The sequence below is a fragment of the Corythoichthys intestinalis genome, chromosome 9 (assembly GCF_030265065.1).
Source record: "Corythoichthys intestinalis isolate RoL2023-P3 chromosome 9, ASM3026506v1, whole genome shotgun sequence".
Classification (NCBI taxonomy): domain Eukaryota; kingdom Metazoa; phylum Chordata; class Actinopteri; order Syngnathiformes; family Syngnathidae; genus Corythoichthys; species Corythoichthys intestinalis.
The window spans coordinates 806,121-827,463 of record NC_080403.1 but is presented as its reverse complement, the minus strand read 5'-3'; the positions used below and the strand labels follow the sequence as shown (position 1 = coordinate 827,463).

Below are 21,343 nucleotides of genomic sequence, written 5' to 3'. Positions count from 1 at the left end.
CATGAAGGTCGCCATGGAGCTAGAAATGTTATTTATTCATTTATTTCTGGGAAGGGGGTCAAAACTACTGAAATGCAGAGAAAACTGTTTTGGTCAGTTATTTCTATAGCACATACAAAAACTTGATTTTCATTCAAATTTGTATTTTTTTCAGTGATTTGCAAAATAAAACAAAAACTGCAATCACCACAACCTCCATCTCCTAATTTTTATTTTCCCTCATTTCCTCACATACTAAATGCCAAATCTCAATTTTAGCTACTTAAGAACATAGGATGTATATTAAAATTGAAGATAATGTAACGTTTACTTTTTGTTGTGTTTTTTTAGACATAAAGATACAAGTAACATATACATTTTAAAAAATAAGTACAAATGACTTATATTATGCAGAGTGAAAACGAATATATTTTGAAGATCGCGCAAATATTGACTTTTTTAAATCATAAGGAAATGAATAAGTAGCCAACATAAATGAATAAATATAAGACAAAAGTGCACATTGACAGCTAAGATGTTCTGAACCTCCCCATCAAAGCAAATAAAACTAAGTATGATTAATAAGCCCCTTAACTCTATCCTTGCTCTTAAAGATTTGATCCATCATTGCCTTTTTTTGCTGTTTCAGAAAACATGCACATTTGAACCAATCAGAGCTAACTATCTCTGGTGATCGCATGTCAGTATGTCAGCCAATTGAACGGATAAATGAGTCCAGGCGTTTTGCTTTGCTGCGTGCATTCGCACATTGACGTGACTCGTCATCGTCAGACTCTGATAACTGCAGCAGCTGGGGAAACCTCCATGCCGTCCGTGGAATAGAAGAAATAATAAATATCGGTGGAAACGGATTACACTACACAAGCACTTTATTATGCTTGTTGTTAACACATATGTATGTAAATCTGATGTTGGTAGATTGTTTTCTTCTTGGAGATGAAATGCATGTGTGGCAGCTTTGTATTTTTTTTTAACATAGCGTTTTGACAGTTGCTGTCATATTTTCAGAATCAAAGCACCGTATACCGGAACTGCGCTCCGGCCCTGAATCTTATACCGGAACTGTGTTCCTGACTGTTCTGGCCCACTTTCACCCCTGCCTGTAACCAATAACAGAAGGGTGTCCCAACAACTTTCGCTAACGTAGCACAAATGAAAGGCACCCCTTCGTGTCCTTTTTGCAGTAAACTATAAAAGAAATGTTAAGATCTCCAAAACGATAGCAACGCAAACGAGCACAAACATAGCACGAAAGAATTAAATCATTTTTCTATAAATTTGCGTCTGATGGGGGGCCAACTTCACAGAAGTGAATAGTGTCTGTGTTAAATTATTGACTGTTTATTCATTTTGACTGGGAGATGGTGAATGAACATGTTCATTTTGGGGGCATATACAGTTCACTTTCTGTTTATTTTTCGTCACTTCCTATCTATTTTGGGACATTCCGGGATCACTTCCTTTCCAGTTTGCAAAGTCAACAGGAAATGACACGTAAATGCCCAAAATCAACAGAAAGTGACTCAGAAATGCCCCTTAATTAACTAAACTGGCTTCATCGACGTCTACTAGTGATAAACTCATTGAAATTCACAGCAGAAGGAGGAAAAGAGCTTGTTTTTCTGTTCATTAATTGTTTTATAAAATAACGTAGAATGATTTCCTGACCCATGTATCGATAATGGTTGATATCATGAGCCTTGTATTACATCGTGAGATACGCAGAGGTTCCCACCTCTACCTATTTTGCCCATGGCAATGACAAAAACACAAAATAAATCCCTTAATTATAAAAAATTAACCATGTCAAAAGCAGTCTACAATGTATTAATTCCATTTCAACCACTGCCAAAATGTATGCAACACACAATTCAACAACAGTGGCTATGGTTACAAGTAAATTCTTAAAAACTTTGCACCATCCACAACATACATCAGTCTTTTTTAGACTGGGGGGACTGTATCCGAATAACAGTACGGTATGTGAATATGAAAACATTGTCATTTACAGAATAGTTGTGAATACGAAACCAATTGTTTAGAACACATACTTGACCGTGTTGCCTGCTAATTAAATACAGCCTTGGCCTTTTCTATGCAGATGTGTTTTGCAGTCAAATTGTCGCCGTGGGGACCAAACCGGCCAGTGGCTCTGGAGCTTTGACATGGAACAGCAGTGCCTGGCTGTTCAAGATCTCAATCCGTCCAACATCAGCAGGGGGGAAAGCAGGACAGTAAGAGTGCATTTATTTATTTATTTCAATAAAAACAATTGGGGGAAAAACATAGCACCTAAAGCATTGTTCACTTGTGAGTTCCATAAATATTGTGATATTGACACAGCTCTCATCTTTACGGCTCCAAACATCACTAAGGCAAGGCTTCTGACCACCCACAATTGGAAACATTTTGCCCTAACATTTGACATAGTGCAAATACATTTCCAGAGGTGGGTAGAGTTGCAAAAAAATTGACTCAAGTAAGAGTAGCGTTACTTCAAAATTACTCAAGTAAAAGTAAAAGTAGTCATCCAAAAAATGTACTCAAATAAAAGTAAAATAAGTACTTGGTGAAAGGAATACTCAAGTAATGAGTAACATTGTGAGTAACTGCTTAAGATGTTTAAAAAAAAATTCTTAGCAAAGTTATTTATAGGAATTGTTATTATACTGGACCAGAGGTTGCGCTAGACATTTTCGTTGTCTGTCATTTTGACTGACAGGGTCATAAAAATCCGGTCATAATCTATTTTTACCCGTCACTTAAATTTTTAAAATGATAATGATGACATATTCAATAGTATTTAGTTTTCATTCATTTTTAATTAATATTGTAACGCTTGCTTGGCAGCGAAAAATTAGTCACGGAAGTCGTGGTATTTTTCTCCCTCTTTTTACTCTGCTTACCGCCAACAACACAACAACTCCGCCCCCAAAGACAAAGAGGCAACTATATAGACCCCAATCACCAACGTCACACAATGATCTTAATTGTGGTTGTCAGCCCAAAATCTTCTAAATATATATTAAATGCATCTTACCAGATATAAAATGACTACTACATAGTCTGTGGTGATCGTTTGGTGCCCAGATTTCTTGTCGAATTACAGCAGTCCATCTCGCTCTCCTCTTAGGGTCTCTCAGAATACGGTAGAACTTCAAGTCTCTCCGTCTATCTTCTCTGTTACTGCAACCAACCGCCACACACGCCTTCACCATTTTGATTATTAATGTTAACGAGCAGAAAAACACGCCGTAATAGGAGGCATGTACGTAACGGTCATGTGTAAACACGACGAGCTGACACACAATATGGCGTCTCCAGTCGGGGGGGCGGAGTTGTGACGTCATGTGATTGGGGTCTATACAGAGGCGGCAATCTTGTCCACCAATTGGATGACGCGCTGGCACACCAGGTGCACCAATAAGAACCTCGCGTTGATGTGTCAATCACGGTGCCACCGCCAGACCCCAGTGACGCTACAATATTCTGACAGAATAGCCAAGGACGTCATGCATTAAGAGAGACAATAGCTAATTAATATGCTCACTCGCCACCCTGTGGTCTGGGGTGTGAATTGCAACCTGTCAAAATGACGGACAGACTTCAGTTTTTTCCGTCACCGTTTTAAAAAACCGGTCAATGACGGAAAATATTCGGTTAACGCGACCCCTGTACTGGACTATAACCTATTACAAAACACATTAAACCATAGAACTACAAAAAACAATAATTGAATTCCGGCAGGAGGGAAAAAAAACTACATCAATGAAGCATCCTTTGTCCAAAGAGCATGAGTGCCCTCTAATGGAGAAAATATATTTCCTATGATGACATTAAAAGGATCATATCTCCAGTTTTCCTTGGTCAATCGATGCCAAATAAAAACTGGGAGAGAGGTTAAAATCCGCGCTTTCGAGTCATGTTAACGGCAGACGTCAAATACTTTAATATTTTTACGGTGCTTTAAAGACGTCACGCTATTGAACAGGCTGACGTGAGCATAGAACTGCAAGCTTGAGTCTGATTGGTATAAGGGAGTCATGTGATTATTGTTGCGACATCTCATTGGTGAAACTGGTAGAGTACTGTTGTCATCTCTGGCAAAAAAAAAAAAAAAAGGAAAATCTAATATGTAAAATAGGAAAAATGTAAAGACTATTGAGCCCAAAGTAGCAGAGTAAGAGTAGGGTTTCTTCTTCACAAAGCTACTCAAGTAAAGGTAAAGGTCTGGCTTAGTCAAACTACTCTTAGAAGTACATCTGTCTCAAAAAGTTACTCAAATAACGCTTACTACCCACCTCTGTACATTTGTCATCTCCTGACACCTGTGCAACTAGTGCAGCCGCTATCGCACAGGCTATATTGTGTTGACTGTACCCTACACTACACTTGAGGTGCAGGTACTTCTATCAGCAATAGTGACAAACATCCACTAGAAGTCTTTGAATTAATAACATTGTTGGCTGGCTAGTTTTTTTTGTTTTTGTTTTTTTGTTGTTGTTGTTGTTGTTTTTGTTTTGTTTTTTGTTTTTTAAAGAAGATGATTATAAGTAGAATTTCAAAAGACATACATCTCTCATTTTCTGTATAGGTCTCTCTGTCAGTTCCTGGGCTTCCAGTGTTAAAAAAAGGGGAGTCCTACTCCTGTTTCTTCCAAGGGTTCCACAGCCCTGCTACCGTCACTGGAAGTGGTGTCACTTGTAACTCCCCACACACCAGCCAAGTTCCTATGGTACCTCCAGGACAGGGTGAGGTTTTGTTTTGTTTTGTTTTTTAGATGTATGAAGTTCAATTTAAACCTTTCTGTTGAAATTGACATTTTTAGTGAAAGCATTTTCAACTGATTTTTATTTATTGGTTTGAACATTTTTTTGTGTGTTCGTTTTCCTGGATTGGGATTAATCATTTATTTTGGAGAATTGCTTTTGTATATGTATGCGTGTCCACTAGTATCATAGAAATATATAATCCAATCAAGGTTTCAACGAGACTAGATTTATCCAATTCTTTCTCTTTACAATAATCTGATTTGAGGGAGTATTTTCCAAGCATGTGGCTTCCCAAATCCTTTTCTTCCAGGAACTCTGCTCTGCTTGGATACGTGAAGTGGTATGAAAAGGTTTGTGCACCCTTGACAATATTTATAAATCATTGGGTGTTAACTAGTTAATTTTGATATATTGAAGATTGCTAGAGAGCAACATTTAAGAAGTGAAACTAGGTTGATCGGACATGCGGAAGATTTGCATCAAAACAAAATTACACAGGTGGCTAAATTTGGACATCCTTTTCAATTTGTTGATATAAATACCTGTATTTTTTCACTATTGCTTAGCTCGAAACTTTTTTTCTTGCCTTAAACCCCATAGAAGATAGAAGGATGTATGCAGTCGTTAATATATATATTTTTAGGTGGCCAATTGCATCAGTTTCTCTTTGAATTCCAGTGAGGAGTGGCAACATGGACATCCCAACATAGCTCTGACCTGACCTGAATGAAAAAAATGTTCATAGTTTTAGGGAAGCCTACAAAAAGCTATGTCTGACATTTTAGCTGTTAGTTTCCACTGTGAGGAACATATTGCGAAATGGAGGTCCACAAACACGATTGCCTTTCAAGGTCAGAGGTGGAAGGCCAAAAAAAAATGCCAGAGATGCAAGGCGAAGATGGTGCGATGCTCAAAGACAACCCAACTACTACCAAAGAAGTACGAAGTGATTTTGCTGCAAATGGTTCTTTGCACTTGGCACATGGAGAAGCTGTACACATGCCACAAACAGACTCACGTGAGGTATGCAAAAGCAAATTTGTATAAGCAAGCTTTATTTTGGAACAAAGTACCGTGGATTGATTAAACAAAGATTGAAATATTTGGTGATAACAAAGGGATTTATGTATGGTGATGGATGAACACTGCATTCCAAGAAAAAAACTTGCGACCCACCATAGAATTTGGTGGCAGATCCATCTTGCTGAGGAACTGTGTGTCCACTCCTGGAATTTGGAAGCTTTCATGGATTCCACTCAATATCATTCTTGAAAATAATGTTCAACAAATGTTGAGGGATGGACGGACGGACGGACGGACGGACGGACGGACGGACGGACGGACGGACGGATGTTTGAACAACCCACAAAATTGCTCAAAATCTACTCTGGTATTTATACAAAGGACCAAGTACAATTTTCTAGGAGGGCCATCCCTCTCCCCAAGCTTGAATATCATTCAAAATCTGTAGGATGATCTGGAGCTGCTCTGCAAACATCAAACTTAACTGAACTGGAATGTTTTGGAAGTAGGAACTGTCCAAAATACAGTACCTCTGTGCAGATTGCAGAAACTGATTGGAAATCATAGGGGAGGCCAAACCTTTTCGTACCACTTTCGCTGGCAATTCTGGATAGCATGTCTGTCCATACATGGTTTAAAAAATATATACAGTATATATATCTAAACCTTCTCCAATAATACCTCACTGTATTGAAAGAACTCTGCGCTAATCTCTTGGACTTCCTTAAACACATTTAATAAACATAAGTGTAATTATTTTTTCAATGTTCTTCCTCATGATTTCCTTAGAGCTTTTGATTTTTGCTCCTCACAGATTTTGTCACAGTCCTTTTATCTCTTCGTTTTGGTGATGTCACCGTTGCAGAGAGAGATTTCATCTTTTATGACTGCACGGCGGTTAAGCAGCTTTCCGGAAGTATGCTGTGAGTATCATAATCCCTTTCCCCCAAAACTCTACTTGATTCACTTCCTGTATATAGTATTTGCCGTAAAGCTTTGCCCCTGTCGTGCAATTCGGGGTTATAGTTTTAATGTTGTTGAATTCAATGGCACTCTAAAGGGCTCCGACATTTTTTAAAAATAATAATTCAATTTCTTTGAGATGATGGCAATTCAGAGACACTCATAATAACAGACAATTTCTGTTGAGTTACTTTGAGTCATTAGAAGCAGTGTTGTTTTCGTCAACAATTACGACAACTATGAAAATATTTTGTCGACGAACATCTTTTTTCTTGACAATGACGAGCTAAAAACATGGCTCAGGAGACTTAAACGTAACAAGATGAATGCCAGTTTTCATCTGACGAGATGAAAATGCGACATCATTTCTATCATACGTTCACAATGCGTGACATTTTCATATTGTACATGGAGTACGTAGCAATACAAAAACCCGTGGACGCCATTGCTTGGAGTGGGCGGGTATGTTGTCTTCCAGGCTGAAGTTCACCCACTTAGAAATAGGTAAAGGTCTGAAATTTCAATCGTAGATGGATTTCCACTCATAGAAACAATCTATTAAAAAAATCCAGAAATCAAATTGTATGATTTTTTTTTTTTTAATAATTTTTTTGAAATTTACTGGGGTTCATAAATATTTGTACCCCTGTGAATCAGCAATATTTAGGACACTCAAAGAGTTGTCAGTCTAACTTTAAAAAAAGTCCACATTTACCCCGTGAATAATCACCCACCTACCACCCGTTTGGGCTCATAATTGTCACGGGTGCACCCCACAGTCAGTCCTAATCCAACTGTTACCATGGGCAAGAGCAGAGAGCTTTTGGAAGACACCAGAGAAAAACTTGTTGAGCTCTACAAACCTTGAAAAGTCTATGGGACAATTGGAAAGCAGCTTGGTGAAAATAAATCAACAGTTGCAGATATTGTTATAAAATGGAAAAGGCTAAACATGACTGATAATCTACCTTGGACTGGGGCTCCATGTAAAAAAGAAATGTTGTGCACGAAAAGCGTACAGATTTTGAACGTACAGCGTGCACATTTAAAAATCAGTGCTCACTTGTACAAATTATGCCGAAACCGTACAACTGCATTACCCGCCTCGATAAGTGAAAAACCGTAGCGTGCAAACCCCCAACAATGATTTTTTTTTTTTTTTTTTTTTTTTGGGGGGGGGGGGGGGGGGGTCAATGTATTTATTCAGAGTTAGCATTGGAAACAGATACAGAAAGGTTTTTTCCCTTTTTTACCCAAAAGTAAAATAGAAAAAAAAAAAGTATATTTTAGTAAATCATTTTTAAGCACTTCAAGTGTAATAATGATGATAAGTTTTAAATGGGTTACTGTCCCACCAAATTATTTTTAAACAACAATAAAGTACTGTAGTGGAAAAATGCTTGGCTTTATTAAATGCTTCATTCACTCCACTACACTGCTCACGTACACACAATGAGTTGCCACATCAACTGTTTTACAAGTTAAAAGATGATTGACGCATGCGGCGCGTTTGGAATCCGTGACTCTGGCAAGATCAGACACAAACATCTGTCAACATTGTTAACTTTAATAAATAACTCGTGCACAGCCTGACAAACAAAGAGCAGGGAAAGGGAGGGAAGGTGCGAGAGTGAGACTACTCTATCTGCTTGGGACAGCTCATCTGTATAAAAAAATCTGCGATGGACTGAAGGCGCGAAGTAGCGAGGGATCACTGTATTTCTTCATTTTTATGCTGATGACTTTCAGCTGTATTTGCCAATGAGACCCAATGAACAAACTGCTCCCGTTCTTTCATCTGTCTGCCAATAATCCTGCGGAATATCTTAAGCAGGTCCTCTTCTGATGATGGGCTTGTTCAATGTATTAGTTGTATCGGATGTGGTACAGATTTTGCAGCACATGGACCATTCTGTACGAAAGTCAACCCTGGCTGAGGAGGTGTTATCATCTTGGTCATAGCTTTCGAACTCTTGTCTCCGGCTTTTGTCGTCATTGTAAACCCTTCAAAATACCCAATCTGAACGCACAAAACCTCGTGCTGAAAATAAAATTTCCAGTTTTACATGCGATGGACGCACGGAGCTGCCGATCCAACAACGTACACATGTAAATAAAATTTGGGAGGCACAGACATATTGGGTTTGAAGCAATACTTTACAGTATTCATTATTTCATATGCACTTATGGATGTAATAGCCACACTTAAGACGAAAATATACCGAGTACATCTATATGAATCTCATTTTCGTCATTTTCACTTCTTCGTTTTCGTCTCTGTGTAGCAACCTCATTGACGGACCCTCAGTATTTTTATGCTTTTTAAAATTGATCACAATAATGCATAATTTTTGGACTTGCTTGTGCTAGTTTGCTAGTTGATGTGAAAAATTGTACATTTAATGTCTTTCAAATTTGATAGCTGGGACATACAGCGATGTATCCTGTGAGCTGTGACTGCTTTAGACAACATTCACGTATGCGAGCACAATTGGGATCAAAACAGCTTCACAGAGTGCACAAGCTCAGTGGCGCATACACGGGAGTGATTAGAAGAGGCTCAACAACAGGGTGAACGTCAAAGGATTAACTCCCAGCACAGCAGACAGCAACAACCAGGCTCAAATTTCGACACAGGGCGAGTAGCAGCAATTATTCCTCAGCCGAAATTAAGATGGCAGTGGAGCATTGTGCTCTGGAAGTGTGTGAAATTTGGGTGTTCAATCGAGCAGACTAGCGATACACTTTTGGCAGTAGTTGTCAAGGTAACCGTGCGATGTGACCTCAGTGCTCCCAGAAATACTGTACAGGGTTTATGCGGGTCATTAAAAAGCCTAAAAATCATTAGATGGATTTTGTCAAAATTCAGGCCTTAAAAAGCATTAAATGATATCTGATAATATCGACATCGGTTTTGTGCCCATATACTGTACATGTTGCCTCCAAAGTGAATGGAGACGCGTTCTGCCTTTGTACAAGGGTTGGTCACAGCTAAACACAACAGTTATGCGAAGTGACCATTACACGTCTGCAAACTAAGATGCTTGGAATTTATTATGTGAACATACCATTTGCATTCATGTTGCAAAAATTAAACGAACAATAAATGATTGAAAATTAATAAACTCATAACATACCTCATTCACTGTACTGAAGCTGTGCACCTAAGCAAGAAGCACTGTGTCAGCCATAAGTGTTGGGCCATATTGGCACTATGCACTTGCACTTGATAAAAAAAAAAAAAAAAAGATGTTTGCATTATTTCAGTAATATAGTGGCGCAATATAAGGCAAGTTGTTCTCTTTATTTTTCACAGAATAGTTATTGGAAAACCTTGAAGTTGTTACTTTTATCGTTATTAAAGTATCCAGTGTGGCACCACAATACAATTAGCCATAATATGTTAAGTCGACGACCTCATGCATAGGTATCGGTTTGATATCCGTCTCGGATTTTTGGACTTGGACAATATCGGGTTATTGGTTACAATAACATTATCGGACAACTCACAATTTGTATGTGTGAAACTGTCTTCTTTTAAAGTGGCATTAAAAGCATTAAATGAGATACAGTTGTGGTCAAAAGTTTACATACACTTGTGAGGAACATAATGTCATGGCTCTCTTGAGTTTCCAGTTATTTCTACAACTCTGATTTTTCTCTGATAGAGTGATTGGAACAGATACTTCTTTGTCACAAAAAACATTCATGAAGTTTGGTTCTTTTATGACTTTATTATGGGTGAACAGAAAAAAGTGATCAAATCTGCTGGGTCAAAAATATACATACAGCAGCGCTAATATTTGGTAACATGTCCCTTTGCCATTTTCACTTCAATTAGGCGCTTTTGGTAGCCATCCACAAGCTTCTGGCAAGCTTCTGGTTGAATCTTTGACCACTCCTCTTGACAGAATTGGTGCAGTTCAGTTAAATTTGATGGCTTTCTGACATGTCATTCTTCAGCATTGTCCACAAGTTCTCAATGGGGTTTAAGTCAGGACTTTGGGAAGGCCATTCGAAAACCTTAATTCTAGCCTGATTTAGCCATTCCATTACCACTTTTGATGTGTGTTTGGGGTCATTGTCCTGTTGGAACACCCCACTGCGCCCAAGACCCAATCTTTGGGCTGATGACGTTGGGTTATCTTGAAGAATTTGAAGGTAATCCTCCATCTTCATTATCCCATTTACTGTCTGTAAAGCACCAGTTCCATTGGCTGCAAAACAGCCCCACAGCATAATACTACCACCACCGTGCTTGACGGTAGGCATGGTGTACTTGGGGTTAAAGGCCTCACCTTTTCTCCTCCAAACATATTGCTGGGCATTGTGGCCAAACAGCTCGATTTTTGTTTCGTCTGACCACAGAACTTTTCTCCAGAAGGTCTTATCTTTGTCCATGTGATCAGCAGCAAACTTTAGTCGGGCCTTAAGGTGCCGCTTTTGGAGCAAGGGCTTCCTTCTTGCGCAGCAGCCTCTCAGTCCATGGAGATGCAAAACACGCTTGACTTTGGACACTGACACCTGTGTTCCAGCAGCTTCTAATTCTTGGCAGATCTGCTTTTTGGTGATTCTCGGTTGAATCTTCACCTTCCTGACCAATTTTCTCTCAGCAGCAGGTGATAGCTTGCGTTTTCTGCCTGATCGTGGCAGTGACAAAACAGTGCCATGCACTTTATACTTACAATTGTTTGCACTGTTGGTCTTGGGACCTGCAGCTGCTTTGAAATGGCTCCAAGTGACTTTCCTGACTTGTTCAAGTCAATGATTCACTTTTTCAGATCCATGTATGTATATTTTTGACCCAGCAGATTTGATCACGTTTTCTGTTAACCCATAATAAAGTCATAAAAGAACCAAACTTCATGAATGTTTTTTGTGACAAAGAAGTATTTGTTCCAATCACTCTATCGGAGAAAAATCAGAGTTGTAGAAATAACTGGAAACTCAAGAGAGCCATGACATTATGTTCTTCACAAGTGTATGTAAACTTTTGACCACAACTGTATGCTGATTGCTTTTAAATCACTCCCCCCTTTTTTGAACTGACTGAGGTAGATAACACAAAATAGGATGGTTGTAAATGAAGTGAAAGCCTTTTAACACACACATAGCATACTGTAGTATTGACACGCATGATTACAATCTCTTTCTTAGACCTCTCATAATGGACAAAATAATGTTAAAACACAGAAAATGACACCGCTTGATGAGCGCAGCCATATTTTGTGACATCAGTTGCATCCATCACATTGACAGTGATGGATTCAAGCACAGGTGCATGTGGTAATGAGTATCAATAATAACATCACAAGGAAGGGCAGGCTCTCTGGGATACTCACATTTAATTAGCTAAAATGGTAACAGCATTGATAAAATGCCTTTGAGTCAGGAGGCCACTTTTTCGAAAAACCCCTGCCTTGAAGCATTTTCTCTACATTCTGTAGATCACTTACATTTCTATGGTTTGTCTTTTATCCATTTTCAGTTGTCGTGGTTGTGTTCTGAGCCGATGGGGTTGCAATTGGTGTGTTCACCAGCACTCATGTACCCACAACCCAACCTGTGAGGAGGGAGTTATCATCTACAACCAACATGTAAGTTACAGTATGTTACCAAAAAACAGAATTAGAGAGACATTAGATCCACCATTAAAATAAAAGTAGTATTACCAGGAGTGTGACAAAATATTGAAATGGTGATGTATTGTGATGCTATCTATCCCAAAAGGTTATCGATACACTCCTGCCAAGAATCGTTTTAAAAAGGTGTAAATGTTTTTTTAAGGAAAAAAAAAAAAAAAAGGAACCAACAAACTATGTTAACTCTATGGCTGCCATTGACTGCCGTAGATGCTGAATCCATTTAGACTGGGCGAGATGAATGAATGTTAGTTCGTTCGAAAACTGAGCATTCGCTGCTATTCTTTCTGATTTTGGGGGCTTTTACAGGTCACTTTTTGTTCATTTTAGGTCATTTACAGGTCACTTCAATGTTGAGTTTGTCAATGCCTATTCATTTGGGGAGATTCCTGGGTCACTTTCAGTTCTGTAAGCCAAAATCAACAGGAAGTGACCTGTCAATGCCCCAAAATCAACTGGAAGAGACCCTGAAATGCCCCAAATTCAACAGAAAGTGACTGAAAATCGACAGCGAATGACCTGAAATGCCCCCTAATTAAACTCATTGCTTGCCGTTGTCCGCCATAGACTCAAATGGACTAAATGTATGCTAGTGATAAACTTACAGCAGAAGGATGAAGATGGCTTGTTTTTCTGTTTACTAGTTTTGTTGGCGTTGTATGGCGTTTTGTATCGCCATACCGTGAGATCGTTATCATGAGCTTTGTATCGCAAATCGTATCATATCGTGAGGTACCAAGAGGTTCCCACCCCTAATTATTACATGAATGCGCTATGTTGTAACGCATTACAACAAATACTGATCGTGATGTGGGTAAAAACTTCTTCAGTACATATACACCTTCATGGAGGGTGAGAGTGTCACTGGTTGTAGCTATCTTTGGCCTTTTTGTGTTCCTTGTTGTTAGACGCTATAATGAAAAAAAAAAAATCATAATAAACACCCGTTGGACATTCAGGCGGGGCCGATTAATAGGGGGCTATCTGTGTCAAAGCTGACCGAGTGGCAACACAAAGAGCGTTATACGTTGAAAGTTCTTGTGAATAAATACTTAAATCCCTGAATTCTTTATAGATATGGAAGTAAAACAGTCTCGATTCTTGGTTAAAAGCAAAAAAAAAAAAATACGGGCAGTTTGCACTTATTTTACGTAACTGCGTCGAAACTAGATCCGATGGAACTACCTTTCAAGAGTAAGAATTTTGGTTATTCCACTATTTTCATATACTACTGCATGTCATCATAACCAGAGCCGTAGATCGCTCTGATCGTAACTAGCCTTAATCTGTTAAAAAGGCAATGGGAAGCGCTGAATGAAAATTGTCAGGCTAAGAGACGATGCGGTCCTGTCTGTCCTCCGATTCCGTTCTCATCTTCAAAGACTGTTTGTCTTTTTTGCCCTACGTTTGCCTGCCACTGTAGGCGAATAGTAAAGAGAGCTCTGTGTGTGTGTTTTTTTTTTGTTTTTTTTTTCAGTTAAATTTTTGTTGTTTTGGCTATTGGTTTTATTTTGGTCTGACCGTTCTCCCCAATGTCCTACCCCCACCCCCCAATACCCAAACTACCACAGTTTAAACTACCCACCTCAGCTCCTCCCACAACCAAAATGACAAAAGTTTTTACAACCCCAACCACCACCACCACAGTGGTGGCCACAACCACCACGAAAGCCATCACGGAGGCTCCCATAACAACCGCAACAACCGTTGCCACAACCACTACAGTTCCTGTCGCTGCTTTGACCACTCGGGCGGAGACCACCCCCGTTACACGTACGTCCCAACAGACCGTTGCTCTTCAGATGACCGACACCCACACCAGCCCTCAGCCTTCAAGTACCCTGGCCATCACCGAACCCGCACCCATCACATTTCTACCTCGAGACACTACAACCAGGATGAACGAATCCCCTGATACAGGTGAAGTTATGGTCATCACTGAAACTGGCTTGGAGGGTGCTGAAGTTACGCCAAGTACAGAATTATTGTCTGTGACCACTGGAGGGGATCTAATGCCTATAATGCCTATGGTGATCCCACCCCCTGACTCTGACGTAGACGCCACAGAAGTGATGACAGAGTTGCCCGAGACCGAAACCCAGGAACTAGGAGGAACACTCAGCTGGGTGGATCCGCTCACTCCAACATCATCTGGCATGCCTCAACCTACACCCTTTCCCATTGGCGAACCAGCCAGCACCAAGTCATCCAGCCTACTGGATCTGACCCAAGCACCATCCACTGTACCCCCCTTAGACTCTCAAACTCAGTCTCAAAGTAGGGACACTAACCCTGATGCGCTCTGGCCCAAGGAGCAGGACAGCATCACTGCGGATGGAACTGTCCTTGCAGAAAATGATACCGCCACTTTTTCAGCTGCCACCGTGCTTTCCGGTGATGGTGAAGTTGACCATGCTTCCCCAGTTTATCCTCAATTGGTGGATACTGAGCTGGACTACCAGTATGATCCTGCTGACAGCTTCCTCCCGGTGAGTTTAGACATTGTTCCCCTCCTCTTGTAATACTCCTTTCCACATCTTCATAAAGCTCCACCAGCCACTCCCTCTCTCAGCTCCTGATTGGACTCTATCCTTCAACTGTAGGACTTTCCTAATCTTTTGTTTAGTTCATTTCTTAATATTTTGACAGCTGTAATTTCCTTTTCATTGTTACTGTTTATTTTCAAAGAAAAATTGGTGTTAGTGTGTGTGTTTCAAGGTACGGTGTATGTAGAGTTTGGGCACCCCTGATTATTTTCAAGATTTTCATTTATGAATCAGTGGTTTTATAAATCGGCACATTCAGTTAAATATATCATGTAGCAGACAAACACAATAATATTTGAGAAGAGAAAGTTTATTGGAGTTACAGAAAGTCTGCAATGATAATAATGACAGAACCCAGTTGCATTAATTTGGGCACCTTTGTTGTTTCTTGATTTGAATATGAAGGCAACCATGAGAAAGGGTATTTCAGATGCAAGTGTTTCTCCTATTTTCATTTTCTATGAATAGTGGCATCATGGGAGCCTCAAAACAACTCTCAAACGACCTGAAAACAAAGATTCAAGTTCAACATCATTGGTCACGGGAAGGGTACAAAAAGCTATCCCAGAGATTTCAGCTGTGAGTTTCCACTGTGAGGAACACAGTGAGCAAAAGACCCCAGGTACAGTTTTAGTTGTGTAATATTTACATTTAGTAGGGGTGTAACGGTACACAAAAATCTGTTCGGTACGTACCTCGGTTTTAAGGTCACGGTTCGGTTCATTTTCGGTACAGTAAGAAAACAAAATGCAAAATATAAATGTGCTAGTAGTTTATTACACACCTTTGTGCTTTCAGCAATAGGAACATTAGCCTATACAAAGCTAGAATTTTGCTCAAAAACTAGCAGGTATGTAAAGATAATTTAACAACAATTTGCCTTTCAGACTCCGTGTATTGGTCGGCTTTCTTTCTGAAAGAAAGAAGAAAAAAGAAGTCCTGTGCTAAAGAGAAAAGCAATCCCAATGACAAAGATTTTAACATGTATTTTACAAATGAAATGCCTCAATGAATCTTTTTTTTTTTCTTATGAACGGTTTTCAAAAGCTTTATTGGTGGATTTTCTCAAGTTAAAGCGCCAGACAGAAATTAATAAATCTATTGTGTAAGCAGGATCTGTGTATTATTCTCATTATTTAATTACAGGTGTTTTTGCTCATTTCAATTTATTTTATTTAAATGGGCTATTATTTATTTTATTATGTGTTTATATTTTACAAATGTGATGTAGTATTCATTTATATTGTATATTTTATGTTGTATAACTTTAGTTCATATGTGAATATTAGTTCCTACTTGTTTTGTTGTGGTAGGAGGGTTTTGTATTGAGCACGGGGCAGTGTTGGTTATTATTATAGCAGAGAAGACAGCAGTAAATCAACAAAGACAAGTCAACTGTGCCCCGGTCTACCACTCAAGAGATCTGAAGGACTCAAAAAGTGGGTTACGATTGCATATTAGTTTGAAAATCGACCGGATCCACCATATTTGTACACGAATGACTTCCGGTCTGCCCGATCCTAGCTACCGGTAGTAGTATTGACACAGGAGGGTCGCGTCAAATAATAAACTCTGCCGTTCTTTTCGCGTGTGTCGCGTTGAGCCGCTTCTGGGACTCGTCTAACACGTGGCCACACTGCGACTGGTGTGCATTGGCTGATTGACTTTAACGCCCGCATTTCACTGCGTTCTCGTGGCGGCCACGTTGTCGCGCCGTTGATGTTTCTGGGTTATACTGTCCTACCGTGTTGGTCCTCATTATAGTAAAGAAGACTGAGTAAATATAATCCACACAAAGAAACTCTAACCCGATCGACTCAAAGCCTCGATAAGTAAGGGTTACATTACGTCAGAAACTCGTTCGGTACGCCTCCGTTCCGAACCGAGCACCACATACCGAAACGGTTCAGTACAAATACATGTACCGTTACACCCTTAATATTAAGTAATATTATCTTGCTAGCTTGGATATATCAGTTTTGAATTTGAAAACAAAACAAAGCTTTATTATCTATATTCCTAAGTCCGAGGTTCCGTACCTTTAGCAATGTTAAGATCAAGAGGTTGTTATTTTTGCAAAAGGAAGATCTATGAAATGTTGATGTAATTTTATTTTTTTTAGTACCCAAATTTATCTTCCTGGCTTCCTTTGTTGAAAAAAAATATTGCGCATTTTCTGAAAGTCCTATAAACTGTATTTTGCTTTGCAAAAATTACAGTATCTCTGCTTTGTAATATACAGGTAGTCCCCGGGTTACGACGTACCTGACTTTCGTGATTACAACAGCGGAGTCTCGTCCGCCATTTTGTCTCCAGTGTTGTTGTTTTTTTTGGTTTTGTTTTGTCGCGTAAGCAGTACCTCACAGTATCTTATTTTTTTGCTTGATTTTATTAATATGACTGCTCTGCCCTTTGTATAGTTATTTTGAGATTTAGGGGGCATTTGTAATTATAGGAGTACTTAAAGGGTTAATTCCGATTTACAAGGAAATTCGGGTTATGTCGCCAGCGTAGGTACGGAACTCGTTCGTAACCCGGGGACTACTTGTACTTAACTGAAATTTGCATCTATCCATACAACCGATGATTTTTAAAGGAAAATCTTGAAAATATATATCAGGGTTGCCTAAACATTTTCATACTACTGTTTACTTGATACAAGGGTCTCAGTGATGTGGGTTGGCTTTGAGTTATTATTTGATCAGTTGTTAAGGAGGAACAATGAATTATTGTGTCTGCATTTCTGCCTGTATTGAACAACAGGGGGATGAGGGCTCTTATGTCAGCTGGGGTGCTTCTGCTTGCCCTTGTGTGGAGAAGGTCCAGGGTTCATCATTACTCCCTGTCAGAGTGGAGAGGAAAATCACTTTACTTGCCCGCAATCTACATCTATACCAGGTACAACTGTGCGGACAACTAACTCATACACGCAAAAATACACAAGCACAATCTCTGTAGACTCTATCAACCAGGATGACTATTGCCAACAATCATTTACCAAAACACTTTTCTTTTTTTGTCTGCAGGATACAGAGCTGGATTACCAATGTGTTTTGGTCATTGAGGGGCAAACTGTGGTTGTAGATGCCTATGTGGAGACTGATGACATGAATCCATCCAACTATGACATTACCTGTCAACTACACCAGGTATGTTGTCATCAGAGGTGGGTAGTAGCGCGTTACATGTACTCTGTTACATTTACTTGAGTAACTTTTTGAGGAAAAAATTACTACTAAGAGTAGTTTTACAAAGCCATACTTTTTACTTTTACTTGAGTAGATTTGTGAAGAAGAAATACTACTCCGCTACTTTGGACTACACTAGTCGTTGCATTTTTCCTATTTATTCGACATACAGTATTATATTTTAGTTCTTTTTGCCAGAGACCCCAACAGTGGCTGAAACAGTTTCAACAATTAAACGTCTCAACAATAATCACATGACTCCATTATACCAATCAGAGTCAAGCTTGCTCTATGATCACGCCGGCCTGTTAAATCACGCATCTTTTAAGCACCATTAAAAATTGAATATTTGACATAGAGCGCCGCCGTCAACATGACACGAAGGCGCATATTTTAAACTCTCTCCCAGTCTTTATTCGGCACTGATTGACCACGAAAAACCGGAGAGATGATCCTTTTAGTTTCAGGAAATATGTTTTCTCCACTAGAGGGCACTCATGCACAAATAATGCTTCATTTCTGTAGATTTTTTTGTTCTTGCCAGAATTGTTTTTATTTTTATTTATTTTTGGCTTAATGTGGTTATGTAATATGTTATACTACAGTATAATAATAACAGTTCATATAGACCCTACTCACCTACGTCACAAAATGACGTGTCGCTGTATCCGGCCGCCATATTGTCCGTATTTTTTAGACCTATTCTCATTGTTTTCAATTAGTCGTGCAAGTTATAGAGCAATTCATGGAAGCCCCGGTGTTATCTGACGCCGTAAACTCATTGGATGCGTTGCATAAAAGGCATGTGGAAAAGCTTCAGTTTATCCATTAGCCAGATCCATATTTGATGCCTAAATCGATGTTTTTCGACCCGCTGTCTTCGCCGTCTTTGGCTGACCCTGATATTTACAACTATCTTGTCCACACAAAATCAGCCTATTCTCACGAAAGTTTGAAAAACTTTAAGAGCTTGGAGGCTTATAAATGCTACGTTGCTGGTTGGGTGAAACAGGTCCTCATCCACGAAAATTCGGCAGGAATCTTGTGCTCAGGAAGGTGAGTTACGAAATTTTCAATTCAAAATCTTTTGTTCCTGCTAACATCCACTGTCAAGTCTAATGTATTTCATGTCATTTGTCAATGGAGCTATGGCTTTTAATGTTTATATGGTCTAGCGATAGCACTCTCACTACATACATATATAATATGTAATAAATATGAAGTGCGATAGCACTACTCCAGATTGTCCCGAGTTGAATTTATTTTTTGGCTTTTGACCTCAATAGTGAAATTGTAAATTAATTGTATGACAACTGTCTTATTATCCCCTTATAATTATATATTTTCAAGTAGTTCATTCACAACGTCTGAGTGTATGTTGTCGGCGATTAGCCTAGCAATGATCTTAATTGTGGTTGTCAGCCCAAAACCCTCTAAATATATATTAAATGCATCTTACCAGATATAAAATGACTACTACATAATCTGTGGTAGTCGTTTGGAGCCTAGTTTTCTCGTCGAATTGCAGCAGTCAATCTCGCTCTCCTCTCCGGGTCTCTCGGAATATGGTAAAACTTCAGGTCTCTCCGTCTATCTTCTCTGTTTTTGCAACTGACCGCCACACACGACTTCACCATTTTGATTATTAATGTTAACGAGCAGAAAAACACGCCATAATAGGAGGAATTTACGAAGCGCTAATGCATTAACATGACGAGTATACGGACAACATGGCGCGGGGGCGTGGCTGCGACGTCACGTGGGTAGGGTCTATAGATAACTTTGTGCTGAGGAAAAATACCATTAGTTGTATTAAGTTCATTTTGTCTACACTTATAGATGAGTTGAATTTTTCTTTTATCCCAGACAATGTGTAGTAGGTTGTTTTATTTACCTGACATGTTTCACATCACAGTGACACTCTGACGAAGGCGTAAGTAGTCGCCAAAACATGTCAGATATAGGCATGTGCCGGTATGAGATTTTGATGGTATGATAACCTTAAGCAAAAGAACCTCGGTTTCACGATATCACAGTATTGCAGTTATAGCTCTAAAATGTGTTATTTGGAGATGTATGGGTTAAAATGAATAAATATTTCAATTGAACAGGAGTTTTTCACAACATATTTGCAAACTGGAACATCAACATGAATATAATATTAAAATAAAATTATAAAAAAATAACTGAAATATTTTAAATAAAATTGAAATAAATAGAACTTATAAACTCAACCCACAGCCACGGCTCAAGTTGCTCAACATTAGAACAAGAACCCTGGGTAATATAGAACTAAAACAATATATGATTAAATTTATTTTATGTAAAACACATACCACTACTACTATGAATATTAATTAGTTGAATATTAATGAAAAGCGATAGTAAGAGACACACCGTATGTGTATGACTCGTATCATTATTTACACATTAAACACCCACTCACACACCCTCTCTCAGCAGAGAAAGTCGCCAGAAAGAAAAAACATCACAGGCTGTATTATGAAAATGTTATTTTGAACAGATGTCTACAATGGCGGAAGACTTGAACAAAAGTAGGCTAATAGTTGAGAGGAAACTAGTTAGCCATCTTGGCATGCTACGAGCTACGTTATCTGCCTCATTAACAAGCTTACGTTATAGTATTTGTTTTTCAATCGCTAGACACACTTAACACGGTGGCGTGAACTCTCATAGCTGGTGGGAAATGTTCATGACACCGTTTACTTACCATAAATTTTGTGCCAAGTGACAGATGATGGTCACGAAAATGTGAAATCATGTTGGTGGTGTTGCCTACACCTTGGCTGTCCTTCCTCCTCTAAGCCGCAGCTGTCTGTTTTTTTTTTTTTTCCAGCAGCTGAAATTCTCCCATACTAGCGACTTTTTTTAGGGGTTTTTAAAAAAGCTTAGTTGTAGTTTGGACAGCAACAGCAGTGTCACAGACAGAGCAAAAACCGGGGGGGGGGGGGGGGGGCTGTCGCTCCAAGCCATTTCTCGTGACATTTTCATACCACGGTAAACCTTGAAACCGGTAACCGGCACATGCCTAGTCAGGTAAATAAAACAACCTAAAACACATTGTCTGGGATAAAAGAAAATTTCAACTCATGAAAAATACGATTGTTTTAAAAGAAAAGAAAAATCAAACATCTTAAGCAGTTACTCATAATGTTACTCATTACTTGAGTACACCAAATAGCTTTTTA

The 21,343-nt window shown here is 39.1% G+C and overlaps 1 protein-coding gene across 5 annotated transcripts in view; it reads left to right on the top strand.

The window, feature by feature from the left end:
- plxnb1b (plexin b1b) overlaps positions 1-21,343 on the top strand; it is a 189,709-nt gene that overhangs the window by 125,307 nt on the left and 43,059 nt on the right. For 3 of the 5 annotated variants that reach the window (XM_057847055.1, XM_057847053.1, XM_057847054.1), the window contains 7 exons: positions 2,102-2,234; positions 4,595-4,751; positions 6,610-6,718; positions 12,247-12,355; positions 13,972-14,889; positions 17,710-17,844; positions 17,973-18,095. In XM_057847055.1, coding sequence (XP_057703038.1) covers positions 2,102-2,234; positions 4,595-4,751; positions 6,610-6,718; positions 12,247-12,355; positions 13,972-14,889; positions 17,710-17,844; positions 17,973-18,095 — 1,684 coding nt within the window. The remainder of the gene's footprint in view (positions 1-2,101; positions 2,235-4,594; positions 4,752-6,609; positions 6,719-12,246; positions 12,356-13,971; positions 14,890-17,709; positions 17,845-17,972; positions 18,096-21,343) is intronic. The other 2 variants (XM_057847056.1, XM_057847057.1) reach the window with 2 other exon arrangements.